Source organism: Talpa europaea (assembly GCF_964194135.1).
Source record: "Talpa europaea genome assembly, chromosome: 11".
Classification (NCBI taxonomy): Eukaryota; Metazoa; Chordata; class Mammalia; order Eulipotyphla; family Talpidae; genus Talpa; species Talpa europaea.
In genome coordinates, this window is record NC_140078.1 from 99781823 (window position 1) to 99806006 (window position 24184).

At 52.8% G+C, this 24184-nt stretch overlaps 1 protein-coding gene across 1 annotated transcript in view; it reads right to left on the reverse strand.

The window, feature by feature from the left end:
• The window catches only part of SLC6A11 (solute carrier family 6 member 11), a gene marked incomplete at both ends in the record, with an annotated part of 83672 nt that overhangs the window by 43422 nt on the left and 16066 nt on the right, over positions 1-24184 (reverse strand). Inside the window, one exon of the mRNA XM_084246779.1 lies at positions 17130-17262. Coding sequence (XP_084102905.1) covers positions 17130-17262 — 133 coding nt within the window. The remainder of the gene's footprint in view (positions 1-17129; positions 17263-24184) is intronic.

Consider the following 24184-nt stretch of genomic DNA (forward strand, 5'->3'; position numbering starts at 1 on the left):
CTTCTGCCCAAATGTCAAGCAGCTGGACTGTAACATCCTCCCCTCCCTCAGCCCACATCCATGCCCACTCACACCAGCGTGTTCCCAGCACCGATAGCTGCTCTCCAGCAGCTATTATTGCCTGGCAAGTTTAAGATTTCTCAAAATATAAACCCCACAAGGAAAGGGGTTTTGCCTTGACTTTCCCTGCTGTATCCACAGCACCCACAATAGACTGCGGTACATAAGACAGGCCCGTGAATATGGTTAGCTGGATAAACCCATCAGCAGGCTGAGATCTGGAGTCCCAAGGTTAGATGGCGGGCTCACTTCATCCACATGAAAAGCTCGAGCCACATAAAATAGGATTCAGAAAATCGAAGCACATTTTAAGATGAATGTTGACAGGACAATCACAAGAGATTTGATTTTAAAGAAGGTACAAAGGGCAAGGAATTTCAGGTGCGAGGTGCTCTCTGGGGAAAGCTGAGAGTTCTTTCAAGATGTCCGAGGCCCAAGGATTTGCAGCAGAGAGCAGAATTGCCAAGAAGGGCCAGGAATTATGCTAAATTATGCAGTGTTTAGTGCTGGGCACAATAGGGTCAGTGACAAGGTACCATCAAGTCTGACCTCCCTGGCCGCCTGGATGCAGCCCGACTCAGGCTCAGAGAGGTGGATGGGGGGAAGGAGGGTCCAATTTGTCAGGCCCCTGAAACAAAGCTCCTGCCCAGAGCATGCCCCTTTGGTGAAGAACATTTTTTTTTTTTTTTTGCTATTGTTCAATTTCCTTTTAGCAGGTCAAGTCCTTCTGAATAGAAAGGTTAGCACAATTGGTGGTAATTACACTGTATCCTGTTTTAATTGACTCTAATTGCTCATTTGCATTCCAATGCTGGGATTGAGGGGTGTTTTTCCCCCACATCCAGGACACAGCCATTTATTTCATCGTAAGGGGATTGTCTGATTGTTGAGAAAGTCACAGAAATTGCAGAGTGCTGCCACCATCCAGAGTTTTCCAGGATGATGGGTGCTTTGGAAAGCTGAATGTTGTTTAAAGGACACTGAACGAGCAGGGTGGTGCGGGGGCAAGAGCCCAGGAACAGCAGGTCTGAAGATTCCACACGCTAGGCAGCACGGGCAAGCTCTATGCCCTCTCTGGGCGGGTATTTACCCCTACAAAGAGGCAGGGATAGACTAACTCAAGCTTCAGTCACTTGTGCCATTTTCCCAACTCTTGTTTTTCTTACCATATACTTTTATCACCTTTGCATTATTTAATTAGCATTTTATATATATCATTATATAAATATATGCAATGAGAAAGCTGAATCACCACTATAAGCAGAAAATGTCCTTTCCTACCACAAATAGGAGGTAAATGCAAGAATAAATGAAAATAAAATGTCATTAAATTCCAGCCAGAGACCCTGAGTCTCAGCTGTTTTCTTTGCTCAAAAGCAAGAGCAGCAAGTGTCAGAGAGGCACTAATTGATAAGCACCTTACTGTACCTTTTCTGTGAAGAGGCATGTAATGGGAATATTGCCTCATTGTGTCATTAGATGCTTTGAAATATGAGTTTGTGTATGACTGAAACTATCCTGTGGACCGCCAGCAGAAAGCACACTTCCCATATTTCTGTGAAAGACCAGATGGTTGAGCACAGAGGTCTTCCCAGCAGCCACAGTTTTCCAGAACAGAGGATTGTCAATCACAATCCTTTTCAAGACACCCTGGAGCTATCCAGGGTCCTGACACTGATTTGGGCTCAACCTTCTGTGAGTCAGGGACACAGAGCTTTGGAAGAACTGCCATTAATTGAGCACTATGGTGCCAGAGCTGTGTGGCATCTCTGATGGCCTCCATACCACTCCACACTTCATACAGAGGTTCTAGTTCCACTTTGAAGATAATGACAAAGCTGAGCATTTGAGATGGACTCAAGTGGCTCACCGCAGGTCACAGAGCTGTCACTGATCAAAAGTCTGTTCTTCCCCCTACACTTGCTATGCTCTCTGCTGCAAAGCTGGCCAGACTTGCCTTCCTGTTTTCAACTCCTGTTCTCTCCTTAGTCCACCCTTATCCTCAAGGGTTCAGTTTGCCTGACTTCTGCACCAATGCACCATCACTCACAAGCCCTGCCGGGGAAATACCGTGTTAGCCTCCCCACGGCCCCTCCAGGGGGGCTTGCCTCTGTATCTGGGTTACAGCTGCCCATTCCTTATGGTCAGAAGGCACGATATGAGCATCCAATTCTTGGAGGATCATTCTTTCAAAACCCAACATATTTTTTCCTGCTTTCATTTTTGAAAGTACAAAACTGAAGCTAAATGGTTAAATAGCTCTCAGATCCCAAGAGCACAAAAGAGGAAAAAAACTTTAAATTTTCTATTCATGTAATTATTAATAATAATTAATTCATATAATTATCAATAATAATCAATACTATAATTATTAATAACTCCTTCATGTAATTATTAATGAATCCCTCCTTAGCAATAAGTAACTCAAAAGACATTACTTGTGACCCTAAGTCTACTTCAGTGATTACCTCAAAATTTGGGAAAATCCAAGTTCCCCTTGAGCCCTCCTTCTGTGCCTCCCCAGGTGCTGCTCCCCTATCGAACATGTAATGCTGCTGACTGCAGCAAGATGGAGCCAAGAATTTTTTCCTGTCTTGTCAGTCAGTGCTGTCTCGAATCAATTTTCTCTGCTCCAAGCGCCAACGCTTCAGTGTTTTGGTTTTAACTTCATGTAGGACACACAACCCTGATTTCATTTAGCAGGAAGAGCACCGCCCGGATTATCAGGATGGAACACTACAGCACACACCAAATGGTCTGGCATAACCTCGACTACAGTGGTGTTGATCTTGGGGAATGAGACGCCAGGAGAAAGTGAATCTGAAGAAGAGAGGTCGCCATAGACACACCTTCACCACTTTTATCACAACAAAGAGAGCAGATGACGAAAAGGCTTCCATTTGTTTTAGGCAACCAAATGTTAAGTAAATGAGGGATCATGACTCCACAATCCTAAGGACGGTCACTATCCCAGGAGGCCACAAGGAGTGTCACTATTCCAGGAGGCCATGGCATTCTGGCAGTGGGTGGGGTCCCCAAAGGGGAGCTATAATTATAATTTTTATACAGGTAGTTTGTCTTCAGCTATGGAAGTTGGCCTGTGTGTGGAGTCTAAAAGAATATAAGAAAGCATGGCCCCACCTTGGGATTCACATTTCCTGGCATCATCCCTGAGAGCAAGAAGGGCTCAGGAACACATGGGGGGGGCTTCAGCCTGGGAACGTTACCTCTGCAGACAGCAGGGAAGGGGGTCCCGAGGTGACAAGATAACTAAATAGCAATCATGCTAATTAAGTCAGTTGAGCCCGAATCAAATCCTTTTCCCCGGGATAGCTAAAAATCACTGGATGGGGGAGTCTGACTGAGAACTAAGCCTATTTCATGGTGGATTAAGATTAGCTAGAGAGTCAGCACTATTGATTTTTACATAGCTCCACCATGAAGACTACAAAAATAAAAACAAATCTCCAAACAAGCCCAGGCGACATAAATATTCCTCGCAGTGCCCAGCCAAGCTTACACCGGTTTTAGGAGCTATTATTTACCGCCTGGAAAACACACTTGGTGGCTTGGCTAATAATGATTTAAACCCCATCCATCTCTCTTGGACTAGAAGGCTGGTGTCGCCATGGCGACCCGGGGCACCATTGAAGCACACCATTAATTCCAGGCAGGGGTTGACCGGCGGGGGAGGCTGTCCAGCGGGAAGCACCACCCTGTCCTCTTACCCCAGCCTTCAAGCCGCTGCTGGCTACGGAGGTGTGGGCGAGAGACCAGTGCTCAGGGTAGGGTCTGCAGCTGCAAGGAGGGGGCAGTTCGGAGGCTGCGAGCTTTGCCTGTTCTCAGACACGACTGCCTCCCTTCCACCCACAGGCCAGAGGCTTGGGGCTCTTCCCGACCCTTCCTCAGAAGGCCTGAGCAACAGGCCTCCCCAGCCCCTGGTGCTGGCTGCCCCGAATGCCTTCCTAACATTCCCACTGCTTGTTAGAAGCTGTGCTGCCAACCTCCTGGTCTTGCCTCCCGGCTGGCCGTCTACCCCACAGCTGCCCTGGAGGACACTGGGGTTCTCCTGCTCCGTGGCATCTAACACCATCTCGGTACTCGCTGCTCTCCCAGTTCGCAGCTTTCAAGTGTTCTCTCAGTGCACACTTCTGCTCTGCCACCTAATTTCCTAATGATTTTTTAAACCTATTTTCAGGTTCATTTCTTCACTTGCTCTTTCCATCTCACATCCACCCTTCAATCAGCCACCTTTGACTAGTGTAAATTACATGCTGCAGTCTGTCAGGCCAGGGCTGCAAAGACAGATCCAGAGTGAGCCCTGCCCTCCAGCTCCCACAGGGAGGCCAGCTCTCTGCGGATGTCTAGGCCGTTTCCCAGAAGCCTCGACTCTCCCTGGACACAGCCCCAGCTTCTCACCTACCACCTGGGTTTGACAATTGTCAAATGAGCCTCCGACCCGTGTTTCTACCCTCATGTATGCAAACCCAGATTCCCTAGGAAGCCCTGCAATTCCACAGGCTCAACACCCAAACCATCTCCCCCAACTCTGTCTCCAGACTCTCCCTGACATCCCGCCCATTTCTAGACCTTCAGTTCCATCAACTCTGAGATGCAGGCTCTTTGGACCATTCCCCAAGTTATCTCTGACACTGGGACATGTCCCAGGTGGTGGCCACAGTGACGTTCTGTTCCCTAGGCATTAGGGACATCGGTCAGGGCTGCTCCTGATACCACCACTTCATTGCAGTTACATTTTTGTTGGTTAAGATATTTTAAATTAAATGAATTTAATCAAATGCTGTTTGATGTTTAGAATGTCTATAAAACAACTCAGTTTCTACAGAAAGACATGGAAAAGGGTGAGGGCTGATACCATAAGGCAAAAATAAATCAGAAATGCTCATGGGTTCATATTGGCTTGCAAAGATGAGGTCAAGTGCATCAGGGTGGTGTGGCTGGAGACTTGCTTGCAAGGAAACAACCGAGCAGGAGTCTAAGCACCTGAGCAACCACTGACTGTGGTTCCTTCGGGAAAGAGAAAGACACCCCAAAGCACCTGCAGAGGAAACTCACTTCACGCAACACAGGAGCAACATGAAGACAACGCAGAACTAGCGCCGGGAGCCTGGTGCACGCCTCATCCTCCTGGTAGGTGCACTGACAGAGCACACAGCGAGCTCCACCTGGTGGGGGAGGCGGAGCAGGTTTCGCCTCTGATGGGAAACAGGTCCCTTTAGAGGTCAGATGACAGCGATGGATGGTGCCCTAGAAAAGTGCACGGGTCCTCGTGGCCATCTCTGAGGGACGTGGGCCATCCTGTCTTATGCGGGGACACAGGCAGAGGTTGCCCCTGCCATCTCTGCTGCGACGCCAGCATCTGCCTGCTGCAACGCGTTCCTCATTCACTGCTTCCTGCTGGCTTCTCTGGAGCCATCCTGATTTTCTTGCACAGGGAGTTGTTTGCTGCATTTCTGGGTGGTCTGGGCGAGGTGACAATATTTGACATACACAAGGGGTGTTCGCCTGGGAGTAGCTTTGGAAGTGCTGGGGCTGCAGAGGCCCGGACCAGGCTGGCTCAGAGCAGCACTTGTTTGTGGTCTGGTGCCACGACTGCGGGTGTGCGCGGGCGGGCACACGTGATCAGGATAAAGACTGTGTGTGGCTTCTGCAGTGTGAATTGCTGGCAGCAGTATCCTTACTGGGGGGGATCCATTTCACTATGCACAGTTGGGGAGTGGGGGGTATCAGGAGGGAGAGCTGCTGCCCCAACACAGACCACAGCATGAGGTGCGCCCTCCACTTTCCCAAAACACCCCTATAAGAACCCTCTATGGCTCCTCACTACTCTCCTGACCTTACCTAGCATTGTGCTCCCCTGCCCAACAGACTGGCCCAGTCCATTGCTTCCCAACCTCCACGGCCACCCGACTCTGCCCTCATCATCCTCTCTAGCCCCCACCCAACTGTCCTTCAAAGTGAGGCCCATATCCCACATCTTTCTGGTCCGCCCTGGAACTTCTTCATCCAAACTCCCAGCACCGACAGTGCCGATATGGACAGTGTATATAAGGATCTGCCTTGATTTTGATAACGGTCAGTTCCCAACAAACCCACCACAGATTGAAAATGCCACAGGATAGGGGCCTCCCTGGTGGTGCAAGGGGTTAAGCACCACATTATGAAGCAATCTGCAGCCTCTGCAGCATGAGTTCGATCCCTGGCCAGCCAGGGAACTACCCACATGGCGCAGCAGACCTCTCCTGACTCACCCGCTGCTCCCCTCAGCAGTGTACTTCAGTCGATCTGCCTGTTCTGCTCCCCATTCTGTCTCTGGTGAATCCTCTCACTCCCCATATCTCTGGCCTGTACCCCAGCTCTTGTATGCATAAATAAATCTTTAAAAAAAAAAAGAAAATACCATGGGGTGAAAATGCTCCCAGAGAGCTGCGTCACGAGGTCACATGCCACGTGGTTACCCCTCAATGTGCTCACAGCCTGGCAAAGTCAAAACCCTGTAAGTTGGGACTGTCTGTGCTGCCCGATGCTGCTGGGCGTCGTCAGGTGAGAGGGTCCAGTCCCACCTCCCCACTAGGCTGAGAGCGCTTTTAGGTCACAGTGCAGGCCGATAATAACCATGAGCAATGGAATGAAAACAAGTCACCTGCATGTCTGCCTGTGAGGAGCATGCCCCCTCATGGCGCTTCAGCTCCGCGGCGTCCCCCAGTGGAGGACGAGGAAACAACGCAGGGACCCCAGCCCAAGCCATGCCCAAGGCAGAGCGAGAGCTAAACCCACACCACCAGGCCCTGCTCTTCTGACGTCCACATTGCCCACCGATGGCACCCGGCTTGGGCGCGTGGGCTGGTGGGTGGCGAGTATTCCCCTGGGCGAGGAAGGGGCTCGACACTCACTGGGAATCTACATTCATGGGGGGGAAGAACACCAGCTGGGGGATCACCTTGGCAGGTAAACCCGTCTCCCCCATTAGCCGTGTGACCCGTGCACACGGGCCTCTCTGGGCCTCAGCATCTTCATTTATCGAGTGAGTTTGCTAACACCCGGCTGGTGGTCTATCGTGAAGCGTCAAGCCCAATGTCTGTGCATAGTAGGGGTTCTGTGACTGATATTTCCTGAGCAAGGGGAGAAGACCCGGGTTCCGCTGCTGGGCAGGTCTCAGCTTCTAGAACTACCGCCCAATTCTTGGCATCCCCAGGCCAGTAATACCATTATTTGCTCCTCATTTTCAGATAATCGCCCCCAGTTTCTATCAGCCCTTCCTCAATTTTCTACTCTCCCCCCCACCCCCGTCCTCAAGAAGGGTTTTCCCACTGCTGCTTCCACAGCCACTGGGGTGGAGGCGAGGAGAGGGCTTGGTTGTGTGACTCCAGGAAATGTTCAGAACTTGCACACCAACCCAGCAAATACATCCCGGCATGTGACAGCATCACACGCTGAATCAACCGCAAGGAAGCGCCCCACCCACCTGGCGGCTCCCCCGCCAACAACAGGTGCCCTCCGCAGCTGGGTGTAAGCTCGCTGTTGGCCTTGGCCTTTCTCCTCTGCCTTCAGCAATCACTAGTCATCTATACCTCCGGCCAGCCTAGATGCTGTGGCCTTCCCGGGACCATGCTCACCCCCAACCCAGGGGCGCTGAGGGATGGCCCGTTTACTGCCTACACCCATGCCTGTCAGAGCTGACATCTGCGGGCCCTGACACAGGATGTAGGACATGGGACACACTTAGTAAATATTTGCCACATGGGGTAAGAAATTTCTCTGGACCTACCAGCCCGGGTATTGAGGACAATGAGAGGAGAGCTCAGGGCTGCTGGGTGCTGCTGGCAGTGGGAGTGAGAGACAGAGGGGGTGAAGAGCAGCAGACAGGGAGGCAAGGGCTAGAGAGGGGAACTGCGGGTCACCTGTGAGTGAGGTGGGGGGCGGGGGTCTGGCGGGGGGGTGGGCAGAGACAGGGAGGCAGGCTGAAAAGCAGCAGTGGTGAGGGAGACTGTCTGGCCTCCATCAGTCCTGATGTTCTGTTCCCCAAATGACAGGCAAGATCCTAGCAGTGTGTCCTGGGTTTGGGGGGGGGTGGCGGGGCATGGGGGGTGGCCTGCTGGGGGAGGCAGGGAATGGACAAAGACTTTCTGGGCAAGTAAGATGGTTGTTTTTGGCAGAGCTTTTACAACTTTTAACCTTCCTAACAAAATGATCTTCCACAGAGAAGGAAAAACCACATGAATGAAATATTTCCTTTAGCTTTTTCGATGATGCAGAAAAACTGCAAATATCCTAAGAATCCAACAATCAAGGAAGAATCAAAGAAGGGCTGATTATATCATAGGATATTTACTCAATGGAATTTAAAATTCATCTTTTGGCAAAACGGGGGAATGTTTTGTGATCGACTATTATGATATTGAATGAAATGAGATCCAAACTATGGTTGCCTGTATATGGATTTGGGGAGGTGATTTCTTTCTCTCTTGAAACAGCTGTTGTTACAATATTGTTTGTGAAATAAAAAAGAAACCAGAGTAGGGCTACGGTGAAAGGGGGGCTGCAAGACAGCTCTCCAAGCACGGGAGGGAGGCCCAGTGCACAGTGTTGGCCAGAGGGCCAGGGCGCACAGGCAGGTGTGAGGCAGGCAGCGGGGGCATACCAGGACAAATAGTGCAGGACAGGTTGGCTACAGCCCCCCTGTTATTCACTCTCGGACCTAGTGCTGCTGTGATGGTGTCCTGTAGGTCTGACTAAGTGCATGGCAAGTTGGCTTTAAGTAAGGGAGATGACCACAAATGACCTGGGTGGTGGGTGAGATCAGTTGAAAGGCCTGAGCACAGGACTGAGATTTCCTTCATGAAGAAAGACCCTCCCCCAACCTGCAGACAGCAGCTTCAGCACTGCTCCCCCTTCCTAAGAGCTGTCCCTTGGTGTCACACTGGCCCACTAGGCCAAAACTGCCACCAGCTCCTCCTGCCCAGTCTGAGTGGGACTCATATGGCTCCGGGTTCTGCTGGTCTGGGCACTGGGGATGCAGCTGGTGATGGGGATGGGAGGAGGCAGGCAACCAGCAGACACTCTGGAGGAAGCACAGCTGCACCCCCCACCCCCTGGCCACCAGGGCCTGACTCAGTCCATCGCACACCAGTGACACCTGCACAGCCCTGCCACGGCCAGTGTCATGCTGGCCTTGACAGAAGGGAAAACTGAAGCCCAGAAGAAGCCGGAGAAGAACATGAAAGAACATGGAAGCATGCACTTAGTCACACTGTCGACAAGTGGTGGGGTGAACCCCTGGGCCCCAAATGTTGGCTCATTCATCACACTCTTTCCCCACGCCTAGTACCAGCTGAGCTGCTAGGATTCAGAAGGCGCAAAATAAATAGCTCGCTCCTCTCTGGTCTAGTCTCCAACTGTGCTGCGCTGGACTCACGCTGGGAGGAAAGCCAAGGCCTCCTCCACCACTCGGGAGATGGATTCCCATTTCCCAGGGAGCCCCCAGAGCATGGGCGGGCTCCGCCCCCCGGGGGAAGCTCAAGGAGCATTACCAGCACCCACTCCCCCAGGAGGCCTCTCTCAGTATCCCTAGGGCTTTCTCAGGAGGCAGCCAGCCCTGCAGAACACCACCCCCCCGCAATCACTGGCCTTTGGGGGGGCCTTTGTGCTTTAATAAAGGCGGTATTACTGAGTCGCGAAGCTTCCCTCCTTTCCAACCTTCCGTGCTGCCAGGGTTCCCGCTAAAGGTGAAACGCTGTCACTCAAGGCCAAAGAAAGGCCTGAATCAAGATGCTGAACTCTTTTGACTTAATGTTACAATCTACGGCTCTCCCCAGCCACACCGTGTGAGAAGCGCTCCCAGCTCCGCACAAAGGGCCCTCGGGTGTCCTCGGTTCTGGGGGCTGTGGGCAGCCACCGCCGTGCGGGCGCTCTGCATGCATCTCAGGGACGCTCTAGTTTCCCGGCTGAATGCAGACACGCCGCCGGGGAGCCCTGCCACCAACGCTGCTCTCCCGCGCCTTCGCCTCCCTCGGGGCTCAACAAAGGCCACTTGAGGGCCCAGAGGCAGCGCTGCCCAGTTCCCTTCCTGGGCCCTTCTCTCCCCTTTCACACATCTCTCCTTTTCATTCCCTGCCCCCTTTACTCCTGCTTTATGCCTCATTGAATCCATTAGCCACTTTATAGGGTGCTCCCGGAGAATAAATTTTCTGTGTGGGGCTCCTGATGGTTTCTCGCTGGCCGCTCCAACCCCCTTGGTGGCAGTGATGGGGGGGAGGGACAGGCACACACTCCCGTGGCCCCCCAGGCCGTGTCTCCCCTGGCAGCTCAAGCCTGGCTGGCTGGCAAAGGGCCCGGCCGCTCCTCCCGACCTCAGTGGGCGCGGATCCCCCGTGTTCTCGGGATGAGCAGCTTCAGCCCCGGGTGCCCTTGTCTTCCTGTCTGTGAAGTGTGGCTGACAACCCCACCTTCCTCGTGGGGCTGTGTGTGCCCCCTGGTTAACGTCGGAGCCGTCACACAAAGTGCCACCTAAGCTTTTTTTTACTGTCATCATCATGCAGACGACACTGGCTGTTTAAGAGCCCTGGGCCACCTCCAATTCCTCTACTTGCTGGTGAATGAAGGAAAGGAAAGGAAAAAAAAAATCAATTCAAGGCTATTTGCAGCTGTTTCTGGGCGAGCGTGTCCGTCTGTGTGTGTGTTTTCTTTTTTCCTGCCCTGGTGTCCTAGAGCTCTGAAAAGAATAAAAACAGAGCCCTAAAGCACTGAAAAGGCAGGATTCTTCTTAAAATCTCAGCTAATCCTGCAGCTTCCTTTAAAGGGGCAACAGGAGGAGGCGGGGAAGGGACCCGAATTGTTTTTGCAGCGCCCTCCCCTCTCAACCACTGCTCCTGGAGACCAGGAAACAAGGGGAAAAATCCATAAATCATCCACTAGAGTAGGACAGAGGAAGGGACAGGGCAGGCGAGAGAGCAGAGAGCAGGGGCAGCTGGGGAGGAAGGGGGGCAGCACAAGGGGACGCTGGGACTATCTGGTAGCAGGGAGGCTGCCTGCAAGGGGTAGGGCATCGAGGCCATGACAGGACAAGCGCACCTCCCCCAGCCCCTGCCCTCCATTGCAAGTCCAAGGGCAGCCAGGACTAGGACTCCTGTGCAGAGTGCCCTGGGGAGCAAGGAGGCTACCCCAAGGGGCCTCTGATCTGGCCACTTCTCTGCATTCGACTGCCACATTTGCCCTGGTCACCTGCCGAGATCTTCCTGTCCCCAGTCCTCCATTCACAATAGGCAGCCAAAGCCAGCTCTGCAAGATAAAAATCAGACCATGCTATGCCTCTGGAGGAAGCACAGCATGCTTCTCCTCCAGGCCCCTCCCTTCATCAGGGCCTGTAAGCTGGACCCACCCACTCCCTGCCAGACCTCCTGCCACCATCTCCCCCTCCCGCAGCCCCGCCACCCGTCTTGCCTCTTGAGCCCAGTGGGCCCTTCCCACTGATACCTTCACACAAGCTGTTCGCTTGGTCACCCCCTTCCCATCCTTCCCTTGGGGGGGTGGAGACCCCTTGTGAGAAGGAGGGGACTGCCTCTTTGGCTCACCCGTCAACTCCCTCTCTGGGTGGGATGTAAACACCACAGTGTGGCTTACTCACACTGAAAAGAGTTCCTGGCTTGGTGTCTAGCACATAGTAGGTGCACAGAGAGCATCTGGGTAGAAGAAATAGCTCTTTTGGGGACTGGAAATGCAGGGGTGAGATTTTAAGGGTCCTTCAGAAAAGATCTCACTATAAAACATGACAGCAACTTTTCAGAGTTTGAAATGCCCCCTGCTTTGGGGAATAGCAGTTTAGATGTTTCTTGTTAAAGGGCAATAGTTTGCATGAGTTCATTTGACAGATAAAACTAGAGATCCACAGACTCTTCTGTAAAGGATTGGAGAGTGAATTTTGTAGGTTCTACAGGTCATGGTCTCTGTAGAAACACAGAGGAAGCCATGGACAGTGCATAAGGGATGGATGTGGCTGTGTTCCAATAAAACTTTATTGACAAAAGCAAGCTGTGGGCTTGCCCCACAGCCCTATTTGGCTCATCCCTAGATTAGTCTAAAGGTAGCAAAGTCACAAGAGGACACATAGTAATGACCAGTTTTTTTCAGTGTTCATCAAATATGTATAGCAGGTACTTGGAAATATCACAGACTATAGTGGTGCCTGTGTGCGGTAGTATGATAAAACAGAAGAAAGCTAGAACACCTTGAATTTACTAGGAATTACTGTTTCACAGAATAAAAAGCATTTTGACTACATCATTCTCACACCAGCACTGTGTTCACACAACTGGGGAATTCTAAGGTCCTGGGGGCTGCCCAAGGCTCACTTAGGTGTTGAATGTGTGGGTGGATGGATGAGAGGAGACAGTGTTTTTCAGGGTGATTACGAAAGTAGGCTTGGTCAATAACTGGATAAGAATCGTCAACTTGGGAGTCCCAGGAATGAGAAGAAGTTGTCAGACCTTTGAGACCCAGGGAGTGCGGGGGTAGGGGCAGAAATGGGCACGATAAATTTGGTGGATGTAAAAAAAGAAAGAAAGAAAGAAAGACAACACAAGGACAGAACAGAAGCAGTCTTTTCAACTGTACATCCACATGTAAAAAAAAAAAAAAAAAGGATCTAGATACAGACCTTACAAACTTCCCAAAAATTAACTCAAAATGGATCACAGACCTAAATGTAAATGCAAGCCTATGAAACTCCTAGAAGATTAGGAAGATTAGGCATCTCCTCAGGATGCCTAGATGACTTGGGTGTAGTGATGCCACACTTCGTGAAAGAAGTAGCTGGTGGGCTAGACTTCATTAAAATTGAAATTCCTCCTCTGCTAAGTCACTGCCAAAAGAATGAGAAGACAAGCTACAGAGTGGGAGAAAATATTTGGGGAAGACACCTCTGATAAAGGACAAAGAACTCTTAAGACCCAACAATAACAAAACAACCCAATTATAAAGTGGGACAAGGACCAAAACTGACATCTCACCAAAAAGAATGTACAGGAGACAAATGAGCATATTAGAAGACACTCCACATCACCTGTCAGCAGGGAAATGCAAACTAAACAAGGTAAACTATGCACTGATTAACACTGCTGCACCTTCCCCTGCAGTGACCTTTAGGGCTAACCGGCCCTAGGTCCGGCTGGGCAACCAACGCACAGGGGAAGAACAGCAAAACCCTACATACCTGCTGCACCTCCCACCGCAGTGATCTTTAGGAATGGCTTTCGCCACGGTCCCTAGGTCCAGCTGGGCAACCAGCACGTGGTGGGAGAACAGCCTGAAGCAGAGGAAGTGCAGCGGAAGTTCCCTGAAAAGGCAGAAGCTTATCAAAAGATAACAACCACGAAGAACCACTACAAGAATGCTAAAAATCTTATCCCTCTTCCTAGAACTACAAACTTTAATCCCTTATTTGTCTTTCTAAACTTCCTTCTTTCTTCTATAATGGTCATTGCTTGTTATGTAGATCACCTCCCTGATAGTGATAGACTGAGCCCATGAGCAAGCTAATTTCCTTGATAGTCATTCCTGTGCTTTTGGAAAACATATATATACTGGTCACAAATTTAGAGAAAATTACACTCAGATTTTCACTCTTGAAGTGTGTCTGTTTGTCATTTCTTTCGCCAACGCCCTGACCACCCTGCACGCTTCTCTCAACCCTGAGGTGGCCTCATCGTCTACCGCTGTGCTGGTCTGCGGCATAACACCATCAAATGCTGGGGACAACGTGGAGCAACAGGAACTCTCATTCACTGCTGGTGGGAAAGCAAAATGGTCCCGACCCTTTGAAAGACAGCTCGGCAGATGCATACAAAACACAACACCATTACCATGAGATCCAGCAATAAGACTCGATGGTATTTACCCCAGAGTTAGAATCCTATGTCCACACAAAAATCTGCAGGGTGAAGACACCCTTCTCAAGAAGGTATGGCCTGTGTCACTATACACTTGTTTCATTATTGTAAGAACTGTTCTCACGTTAAATAGACTAACCATTATTTGTACAAGAAACAACCTCTTGCAGAAAGCTGTGTGAAGAATGCACTGACTTCCTACACTATGATGGTGTCACTGGCCAGCAAGTCAACCAAGCTAGAGAGAAGGAATAATTCTAGATGCATAATAAACATTTAAAGCACTTAATAGTGCCTTAAAAAGACTGAAACCCAAGCCCCAGCTCTCCTCGGGACACCAGCCCTGGTCCTGAGCATGGACAAGTGGAAGGGCACTGGCAGCCTGGTCTTCAGGAAGATGCACAACTGGTTCCTGGAATTTTAGTGTTTCCCTTAGCAGCACCATTTAGATCCAGCTACGGCCAAGAATCACCAAGCCCACCTATGCGCTAAGCAGTCTCATTGGCTGTCCATGAAAGACTTGTTGTCTCCAAGCCACGGAGTGCCGGCACCACAGCATCCAGAGCACAGGCAATGTAGCTGCCAGGGCAGGGGCGAACCCCAGCCCTCTGCTTCCACCTGGGGGTCTTTGAGCAAGTTAGCAACCCCCCCCCCCCTCAGAGCCGCTTGTCTGTAAACTGGAGACGATGCCTGTGTGGTTGTGGGGTCTCGTGGGATTGCTCAAGGAGGGACTGGAAGGGGCACAGGAGGCACTAAGCAGCCATCACCTACCACCATTTATTGGTAAACCACCTACTGCTGCCATTACCCTTCCTCCTGGACATGAGGAACAGCAGCTTTGGGGATCGTGTATGATGTCACTTGAGACACCACATATTCCCAATTTTAATGTCCGAGGACAGGCAAGCTGGGAGTAGCTCTGGGCAGAGTAGGGGTACAAAGTTACCACGTAACTCTAGCCAGGCTGTGCATGCTCAGCCTTAGTCTCCACCATCCCCACAGAGGGGACTGCTCTCCGGTTTGCAGGACTTGAATTTCTAATGTGGATGGACTCCCCTGGCAGGGAGGATTCAAGGGAGACGAAAGCTCCCACCTGTCTCTTCAGAAACTCCCAAGAACATCGCTGCCTGTCCCTCCTTGAAAGCCAGTTCCTACGCTAGGGTCCTCTGACCGGGGGCTCAGTGCTTAGACAGTGGCCAGCGGCCCCGGGGCCCCACACCTCCTGAGGGCTGAGTGTAAGTGCTGGGCCTGGGGCTCAAGGCCACAGAGCAGATGGCACACCCATGTTACACGCCCAAAGCCTCGTCCCAGCAGCCGTCCTGTGACCAGTGCCTGGCCCAGCCACGTGGCCCTGCTTCCGCGTCTGCCCCAGGGCTGCGGTGTAGCTGCAGAAGCCAGAAACACCAGACGCGGCACCTACTTCTCTTCACAAAGCTCCTTCACAGCTCTGAACTGCAGTGGAGGCTGTGTTTCCTCACCTTTGGGTCCCTGCTGATGGATGCCAGGAAGGGAATCATCTGAGCTGCTTCTATCCTTATACTGAGACTTTTCAAAGCCCCCACTGCCTGGCACTTCCTGTGAGTCACTCGCACAGACCCGACGCTACTACTCCACCAGACGCTGACCGCCAGCCCTGCATGCGTCCTTCAGCCGCCCGCGTAGGGGAACAGCTGAGGGGGTGAAGAGTCCAAGGTCACGGCAAGTGAGCACCATGCCTGACATCTGAACCCCCATTCTGGACCCTGGTTCTGCACCCCTCAATCATTCACCTCCTTCTAGATGAAGAGTTTCAAGGAGGAGGGCGGGAGCTGTGCGTACACAGCGTGGAGCAGTGCAGCAAGAATCAGGGCTTCTATATTCAGAGAGACAGAAAAATTGTGTTTATGATACCAACCAGAGAAGGCAAGGACCAGCCATCGTCTTGACAGAATCTCCATTCTACTTCTCTGGCCCCCAGGCACATTTACAAGACTTTTTCTTAAAACCTTGGCTTCCTCACAGCCTGGCGTGTGTGTGGTGGCGGGGCGGGGTAGAGGGAGGTTTCTCGATTTCTCTTCTGCACCCTCCTAACTTCCCTCCTGCAGGCCAGCCACCCCCAGTGTTCTCCAATGTTCTCCTGTTTCCTCTGGAGTCTACCTGCCATTGTGGGAGCTGAGGGGGCCCAGAGTTGCTAAGTTCTTGTTTCCTCAGAGGTCTCACTTCCAGCCCTAGCCAACAGCAATTGCTGATGAGAAGCAGGCAGGCCAGGAGTGGCAGGGTGACCCAGGAACAAGAATAGCTTCATCTTTCTCACTTCCACAGGAAAAAATGAGCACAAATATGAAAACTAGTGCCACCGACCTTCAGCTCAGAGACGATAGGGAATGGTGAAGACTGTGGCCAAACAAGTATCCCTAGACGGGGTGGCTACACAATGGCTCCGTGAAATACTGTGTATGCAAGTCCAGGGTTGTCAACTTTCCACGGTTGTTTCAACTTTCCAAGGGATGTCAGAATCACATTTCTTTTTCCATGCGAAATCTAATTTCTAAATGTTGGCAACTAATTCCTTCCTTCCTTTATTTTTTATTTTCAAATAAAACACAAGTGAGCTGGAGTGGCCCATAGGCATCACGTTTATAACTTCTGTGAACCCTTATGGCACACATGACGCTCACCCAATGCCCCCACAAATGCCCACATTTCTGACCTGGGTAAGCCAGGCCTAGGATTCTGACTGAGAAAGGAAAAGCCACGCTAACTTCCAGGCCAGGGCAGTTAGGCGCTGGCTGTCTCCACCGCTTCTCTTCCCTGAGGAGGCTCCCGCCACATGGTACAATCAGCACAGTGAGGTGACCCCAGGGAAGCCCCCGTCCACAAACTCAGGCAAAGCACACCTGGGGCACATAGCATAACTAGGAACTATCCAGTGAAGTAGTTTCGCACGCCCCCGGCTCTCAAGGCACCTTCGCTCCCCTTTTCTTGTCCAGTGTGCATCTCAGTAAGAAGCCAGGACAAAGCTTTGTCAGCTCATGTTGGAGCAAAGAGAGGCTTGGAAGCAGAAGAGGGGAGCCCTGAGGTGTGCAGCAAAGAAGTGGTGAACTAGGACGCCTGCCCTGGAGTGCTGTGAGGGCTCCCCTGCCTCCAGCGCCAGCCGGCCTCTGCAAAGCATGTGCTGCCTCTCACCTTTCCCGTGGACTTGGTCCCCTTCCAGATGCAGAAGTAGCAGATAGTCCAGGCTGCCAGGAGACACAAGGCCAGCTCCCCGCGGAGGTTCCCGATGTGCTCGATCCCGTCTGAGATGGCCAGGACCCGGCGCCTGTGGGCAGGAGAGCAAGAGTCAGGGGGCTGGAGACGGCTCCTGGATCCCCACAGCGGGCACAGCCCGGGCTTCAGAGGGGCAGGGATGGCCCCTCACACAGGCCCCACCTCCCACCAAGCGTCTTCTCTGAGTCAAAGCCAGGGTGGGGTGTGAGGCCTTAGAGAGGAGACAGCCACACAGTCTTGCTCTCATGGGTTCACCCCACGAGGGTGTGATGGGTGGGTCAGCAGATGGTTCAGGGTACAGTGTGGAAGGGATATGATGGGAGACACCCAAGCAGCACCCAGCACACCTCGGGGTGACAGGTGACAGCAGGACACCCCACGCACATTCCAGGGCCCTCCCACACCCCGGCCTCTGAACTCAAAGCTGGCCCTGACCTTGCTTTGGCCGGTGGCACTGGTCTCACTGCACAGCAGCCCTCCCAGCCAGGCAGTGAGGGCACTACCATGGCTTCCATGAGGGAAGAAAGTATCAAGGTGGAGACTACAGAAGCCTGAGCTCCCAAGGGACCGCAAGAGCCCTCCTGCCACCCTTGTCATGTGATGTCATGCCATGTCATGTGAGCAAGAAACACATGTTATTGCTTTAAGCAACTGAGATCTTTGGGGGCATTGTTACTGCAGCCTCACTTGCCCTGTCCTAACCACTCCAGGTGCTGGGGCGAGCTCCCTGGAAGAAGGCACATTCCAGCCAACCTGGGAGGATGAGGTAATATAGGCAGGAGTGGGAGAGAGTAAAGACTGGTTTTGGTCGAGGTAACAAAGGGCAGACAAGAGAGTTGGGGCACCTGGGAACACTGGTAACAGGGACCAAAGGGAAAGACAGGGCAGGTAAGCAGAGGAGGCACCAGTAGCAGCCTTGAATATCATGCTCAGGGCCCAAGCCATAGCAGAGGGGGACCCCCATGCATGCTGAGTCGATGCCTCCAGACATTCCCCCTCTCCCCACAGAAACCACCTGTTCTCCAGGGTTGACACAGGCCTGCCTCCCAGAGCCCATGCTTGGGGCTGGTGATACTTTAGAGTCAAACATTCTATGCTCCACATTGTATGGAGGCCACGGCCCTGACACTGCCCCCCCCCACCCCGCTTGCTCCATGAGTCCTACAAACTCTGGCTGCCAATCCCCCTGCACCATGCCAGTAACCTGGGTAGCTTGCAAAGTGAGTGCTTTGAGAAAGCAGGCCCCACCCCACCAAGCATGAGCGACTCCCTCAGTGTCTGTCTCCCTGAGAATCCACTCAGGCCCGAGTCTGCATTAACTACTCAGTGACACCAACTAGCACTGGTCTCCAGGCCCAGCCCTCGCTGGGGAAGTAGGCAGGCCCCCAGACAAAAGTGGGCTATGTGCGGTTATGAATTTACTGGAAAGAAAGCCAGTGAGTCCTGCTGACAAGAAGGGGAACATCCCCTTAAATACATATTTACTGAACACCTACTACGTGCCCAGCAGGGTATGATATACTGAAGATAAAAAGGCATACAGGGGGCCGCCCTGGTGGTGCAAGGGGTTAAGTACCGCATTTTGAAGCAATCTGCAGCCTCTGCAGCATGAGTTTGATCTCTGGCAGGCCAGGGAGCTGACCCACCTGGTGCAGCAGACCTCTCCTGTCTCCCCGCTGCTCCCCTCAGCAGTGGATTTCAGTCAGTCTGCCTGTTCTGCTCCCCACTCTGTCTCTGGTGAATCCACTCACCTCTCCACACCTCTGGCCTGTACCCCAGGTCTTGTATGCATAAATAAAAAAATCTTAAAAAAAAAAAAAAAGGCATACAGGTAGATAGGATGAGAGGCAAAAGGCTCTCATCCCGGAAGAAGCTGGGCAAAAAAGAAGTCCAAGTTAGCTGAGAAAGGCACGATGTGGAGTTATCTCCAGCCTTGCTGGATTTGCTGCTCCCATCCTGTCTCTGGCTTTGACGCACTTGGAAACTATAGGCCTTATGAATCGAAACCTGGAGAGCTCCTATTATTATAACAGAGAAGTGGGTCCCAGCATGGTCCTGCGCCCCATGCTGGGCCGACTGAGTCTGAATCTCTGTGGACTGGCTCCTGGCTCCCCAGGAGCTGCATTTGCCATTTCCCCAAGGGTTCCTTATGTGCCATGGACTTTGGGTACCACAGAAGGAGGGTTTCCTGGCAGTGCAGCAATTACCTAGAAACTCCACCCAAATACATACATACCTATCTATCTATCAATCTGTCTGTCTATCTTCCCCCTCTGAGGGGAGGAGGTCATGGGTCCTTTGAGAATTATTTGAATATTTTCTCCCCAGAGGAATTCCCTGATGCATTCACTCACTCCCAAAATTCTGCAGGGACCTTTGGGTGCTCATTGAAACTCCCTTGTCTCCAAGTAAGAAGCCTGGAGCTGACATATAATTCCCACCTTACAAACTGTCCCCCTCCTCCCTAAGGTCCCAAAGGCCATGGGCGGGTGGATAAGGACGGCCCAGAGCAGGAGCGGACACTGCAGGGGAGCCGGCCCAGCGCCCGGCCATCCCTCCACCCTTAGGGAGACGCTTCCAGCAGCCCCCCAGCTGGCGGGGTGCGCATGCACGCGCCTTCTTGTTGATGTCGTTGTTTTCTGAGTGAGCATCTGCAAACTGGAAAGCACGTGGGGACAGGGGAGAAGCGGGGGCAGACCTCCAGGAGGAGCTGGCTCGGGTCCCCTCTCCTCCACATTTTGGATGCTGCAAACTTTTGAGTCATGCAGCCTGCTTCAGCGCCCTCTCGCTTAATTGAACAATCTCATTCCCAGAATGGGAAGCAGATTACCAAAAGCTATGCAGGATGAATTGCTCTTTTGTTCCACCAGTCACTATTTGAAAACATCCTAAACTATTTTCTTAGGTTTTACCAGTGCTGACTTGAACTAGAGCAGGGACCTTGGGTTTCTAAAAAAGGGGTCTTGGGGGCCAGGTCCTCAGCCTGCAGGGCTGTGGGGTTGTTTTGAAACCCACAAGGGCTGCTTTGAGTGCACAGGGCTGGAGCGCTCAACTCCAGAAACTTGGAGAAGGCACCACTCTTCCTGGGAAAAGCTTTCTTCACGGCCCTCCCCCGTGAAGCGCTGGAACAGAAGAAAGATCTGAATAAGGAAGAGTTCCATGCCAATACCCCGGCCAGAGGGACCCAGGGACAGACCTCCCGACATGGTTGGGGGGCAGGCTGGTGAGGACTGTTCCGAGGGCCTCACTCACTGGAGCTACACTGTCCACCTCTGAGGACTCAAGCATCAAAGCAGACTTCCTGAAGCATCTTTCACAGACCCTAAGAGCTGCATATTCTAGAGATTTTCTCAGAGCTTGCAGGCCCAATGCCTCTGCCTCTCTAGCCTTTGGCACAGCCAGAGGTGGGCTGGGTACAAATCCCAGCCTGCTCCTCACCAGCTGTGTGGCCTGGGGAAAGGGACGTTGTCACCTTCTCAGAGTCTCAGTCTCATCTGTAAAATGGGAATGACACCTCCCTTCTGTGGGCTTCCAAGCACGAACTCATCAGCCTTCCCATGGTCCTTGAAGTAGGTACATTCATCCTTATCACTTTAAAGAAGGGGAAACTGAGGTGCAAAGAGGCTAAGTAACTTGCCAGAAGCCACCCCATGAGCAAGTGATAGATCTTGGATCTGAACCCGGGAGCCTGGCTCCAGAGCCCATACTTACAGCCTCAAAGCTGGTGTCTACCTCCGCCCACACCAGGGCACTGCCTTCCTTTCTCTATAATTTAAAGCCTCAGTAGATGCAAGCCCCAACACAAACTCTTCCACGTGCTTGTGTCGCTGGCACAGGGGGGAGAAAGCATGTGTCTGTGCATTTGTTAATTTTTCAAGTCATGCTAATTAGCGTCTTCAGTGGGCCAGGTACTGGGCTCAGCATGGGGGTCTTTGTGGAAAGGCAGGCGAGGAAAGAGGGCAGGGTGTGGAGCGGTCGTGCCAGGGAACAGCGGGACCCTCCCTAAACACTTGGCCACTCCGAGGATGTAGAGCTCGGGGTGAGGCAGGTGGCCCTGAAGGGCAGGAGAGTTGTGAGCGAAGAAGAGGGGGTGCCTGGGGCAAAAAGGCCACCAAGGACAAAAGTCCGGAGGTGGAAGGCAGGCTCAGAAAGGCGGGGGGCCAGCAGGGTAAGTGGTGTGACAGGACTGGGGTGGGGAGGAGGGGAGCCAGGAGAGGTGAGCACAGGCCAGACCTTGAGCTTTGCTGAGGAGCTGGGGCTTCATCCCGAGGACAGAAGGGGGCCCAGAATAATCTTAAGCTGGGAGAGATCCCAACAGATGCACATTTGGGAACTCTCTTTGGCTGCAGCGGGGAGAATGGACATGAGCGTGAGCAGGGTAGAGCACCTGGTGCAGAGAATTCTGTCTCCATTTGAATAAGATATGGGGCCTGGGCTAAGGTAGGGGAATGACCCTGGGGGGTAGGGGAACAGGTGGGTTTCAGAGCAGCACAGGGGAGGTAGCAGCAGAGGCTGATACCCAGGTTTATACCTGGATGGATGGAGCAGGAGTGAGCAGGAGTAAACTGGCAAGTGGGGTAGAAGAGGAGGAAGCGGAGAAGCAATCATCTAAACAAGATGATATGGAGGTATTTGGGGGACACCCCCATAGCTGCAATACCCAGAAGCCACAGGGTCTCTGGAAGCAAAGTTCAGAAAGAAGATCCACAGGGAAGACAGGGAGTGTGAGGCTGCCAGGAGAGCTGGAGAAGATGGGGAGGTGTCCTTGAGGGGGATGAGGGGGACAGAGAAAGGCAGGGGAGCAGCAGGAGAGGGACAGGGCTTCACCCACTGAAAGGGGAGGCAGAGCAGCCTGGTGAGAGGTGAGAGGATTCTGGACAAGAATGGGGGGCAAGCCAGGGGAGCCCCTGGTGCAGGCCCCATGGGGAGGGCAACTTAAGAGGGCCGGGGTGGGTGGGGAGCAGACCAGGGGAGGTGAGATGCCCCAACTCCTGTCAGAAGACCCGGGAAGTTCGGCTCTGCCGGCAGCTACAGGCCGCGGGAGCAGCTGCCTCACTTCCACTGGCGTGGTTTTCCGGTTGGCATGACAGGGGCAGCTAAAGGGGAAGAGCTGGGGGCAGGGGAAGCTTCAAGCACAGAGGGGATGGGAGCAGAGAGAAAGGAGCGGGGAGAAGGCCCTGGGAGGCAGGCAGAGGAAGAATTCATTGTGGAGACAGAACAGGCGGACAGGGCTGGGGAAATAGGGAGATGAGTCTAAAGGCAAACTGTCCTTGTCAAGAGATCCTCAGAGGGAAGGACAGAAGGATGGCAGCTGGGGGCGGGGGGGAGCTCCTGGAAACATGGTCACGATGAGGGTCTTACTATACCCATGATACAGATAGGGAAACTGAGGCCCAGGGAGGTGAAGCAACTGGTCCAGATGGGGACCTGAGACCAGGTTCTTCTGACCCCACATGCCCAGGGCATCCCTGAAGCCCACCCAGATGTGCTGCTCAGGCTTCTCTGCCTTCACAGCCTGCAGACAGGGACTAACCTCACTGACCCACCACACCCTTTGCCCGGGTAGCACACAGGGCTGAGACGAGAGAGATGGACACAGATGGACACAGCCCCACACCAAGGTGCCCTCCAAGAGGCCCGCCCACCGCCTAGAACTGGTCGCACCAGAGACCCCGGAAGGGCGCAGCATGGCAGTGGGGCAGGCAGGCCTGGAGCAGGCAGCGAGGGCCTTGCTGCCACTGCCTGCACGGAGCTGGTGAACACACCACCTTTCTCTAACCTGCCACCGAGGAGGAGAGGCTGCCAGGGATGGGGCGGCTGCCCTAAACGCTGGCAACAGGAGGCTGGGCTATAAATAGCCTCACTCAGGCCTCCAGAGCTCCCAAAGCAACAAACAAACAAGCCAACAAGAAAGGGCCCAAGACCAGAACAATGTGCTGCCCCTGCCCACCCAGCCCCCAGGCCCTGCTCTGGCTTCTCTGGGAAGAATGTGCCTGTGGAAAGAGGCAGGCATGGGGTCTTGCCTTCACTGCTGGCGGGGTGCGAGGGGTGGGGATGCAGCCTCCATAGGAAGGGGGATGGAGACACCTAAAACAGTCTGAAATGGAAAGAGCAGATGACCCTGCGTTACCTCTCTCGGGCATTTCTCCAAAGCACATGAAAACACTAATTCAAAAAGATACTCGCACCCGCAGCGCCAGTCACAACAGTGGGACACGGGAGGTGCGGCCACAAGTGTCCTCCTGCCCAGCAGTGGGTGGCGGATAAGGAAACTGCAGAGCACATGCCCCATGAGACCACGCCTCCGGGAGCACAGCCCCTGGAGCACCTCCTCAGGGAACATGACTCTGCTATTAAAAAAGATGTCGGGCTCCCTGGTGGTGCAGCGGTTGAGTGCTGGGCTGCAAAGCTTCCTGCAGCCTCTGCAGCGCTGGTTCGATCCCCGGCCATCAGCGGTGAGGGTCCCGCATGGCGCGCAGACCTCTCCTGCTGCCCGCTGCTCCCCCCAGCAGTGTACTTCGGTCCTTCTGCCTGCTCTGCTCCCCGCTCTGGCTCTGGTGAATTCTCTCACCCGCCCCTGCTTCTGACTGTACCCAGTGCTTGTATAAATAAATAAATCTTTTTTTTTTAAATCGTGGAAAAAAAAATAAAAAAGATGCCATTACTCCTTTTGCCACAATGTAGATGGGAGCAGAGGCGATGACACTCAGTGAAACGAGGGGCCCGCTCCCTCACCCGTGTCAGATCTGTCTCTCGTCAGAGCCCCCTGTGCTGGGCAGGACCGAATGCCGAGGCTGCCAATGGTTTACACCCATCACTCCCACAGGGCAGAGTGTGCAGCCTGCGCTGGACGCCTGTGGGATGGAAACCACCGCGTTCTTAGGCAGGCACGAAGCCACTTCCTAAAGGAACCTCTTGAAATCGACACATGACACAACCCAACGGATTTTTGTTGCTTGTTGGTTTGCAGGCCC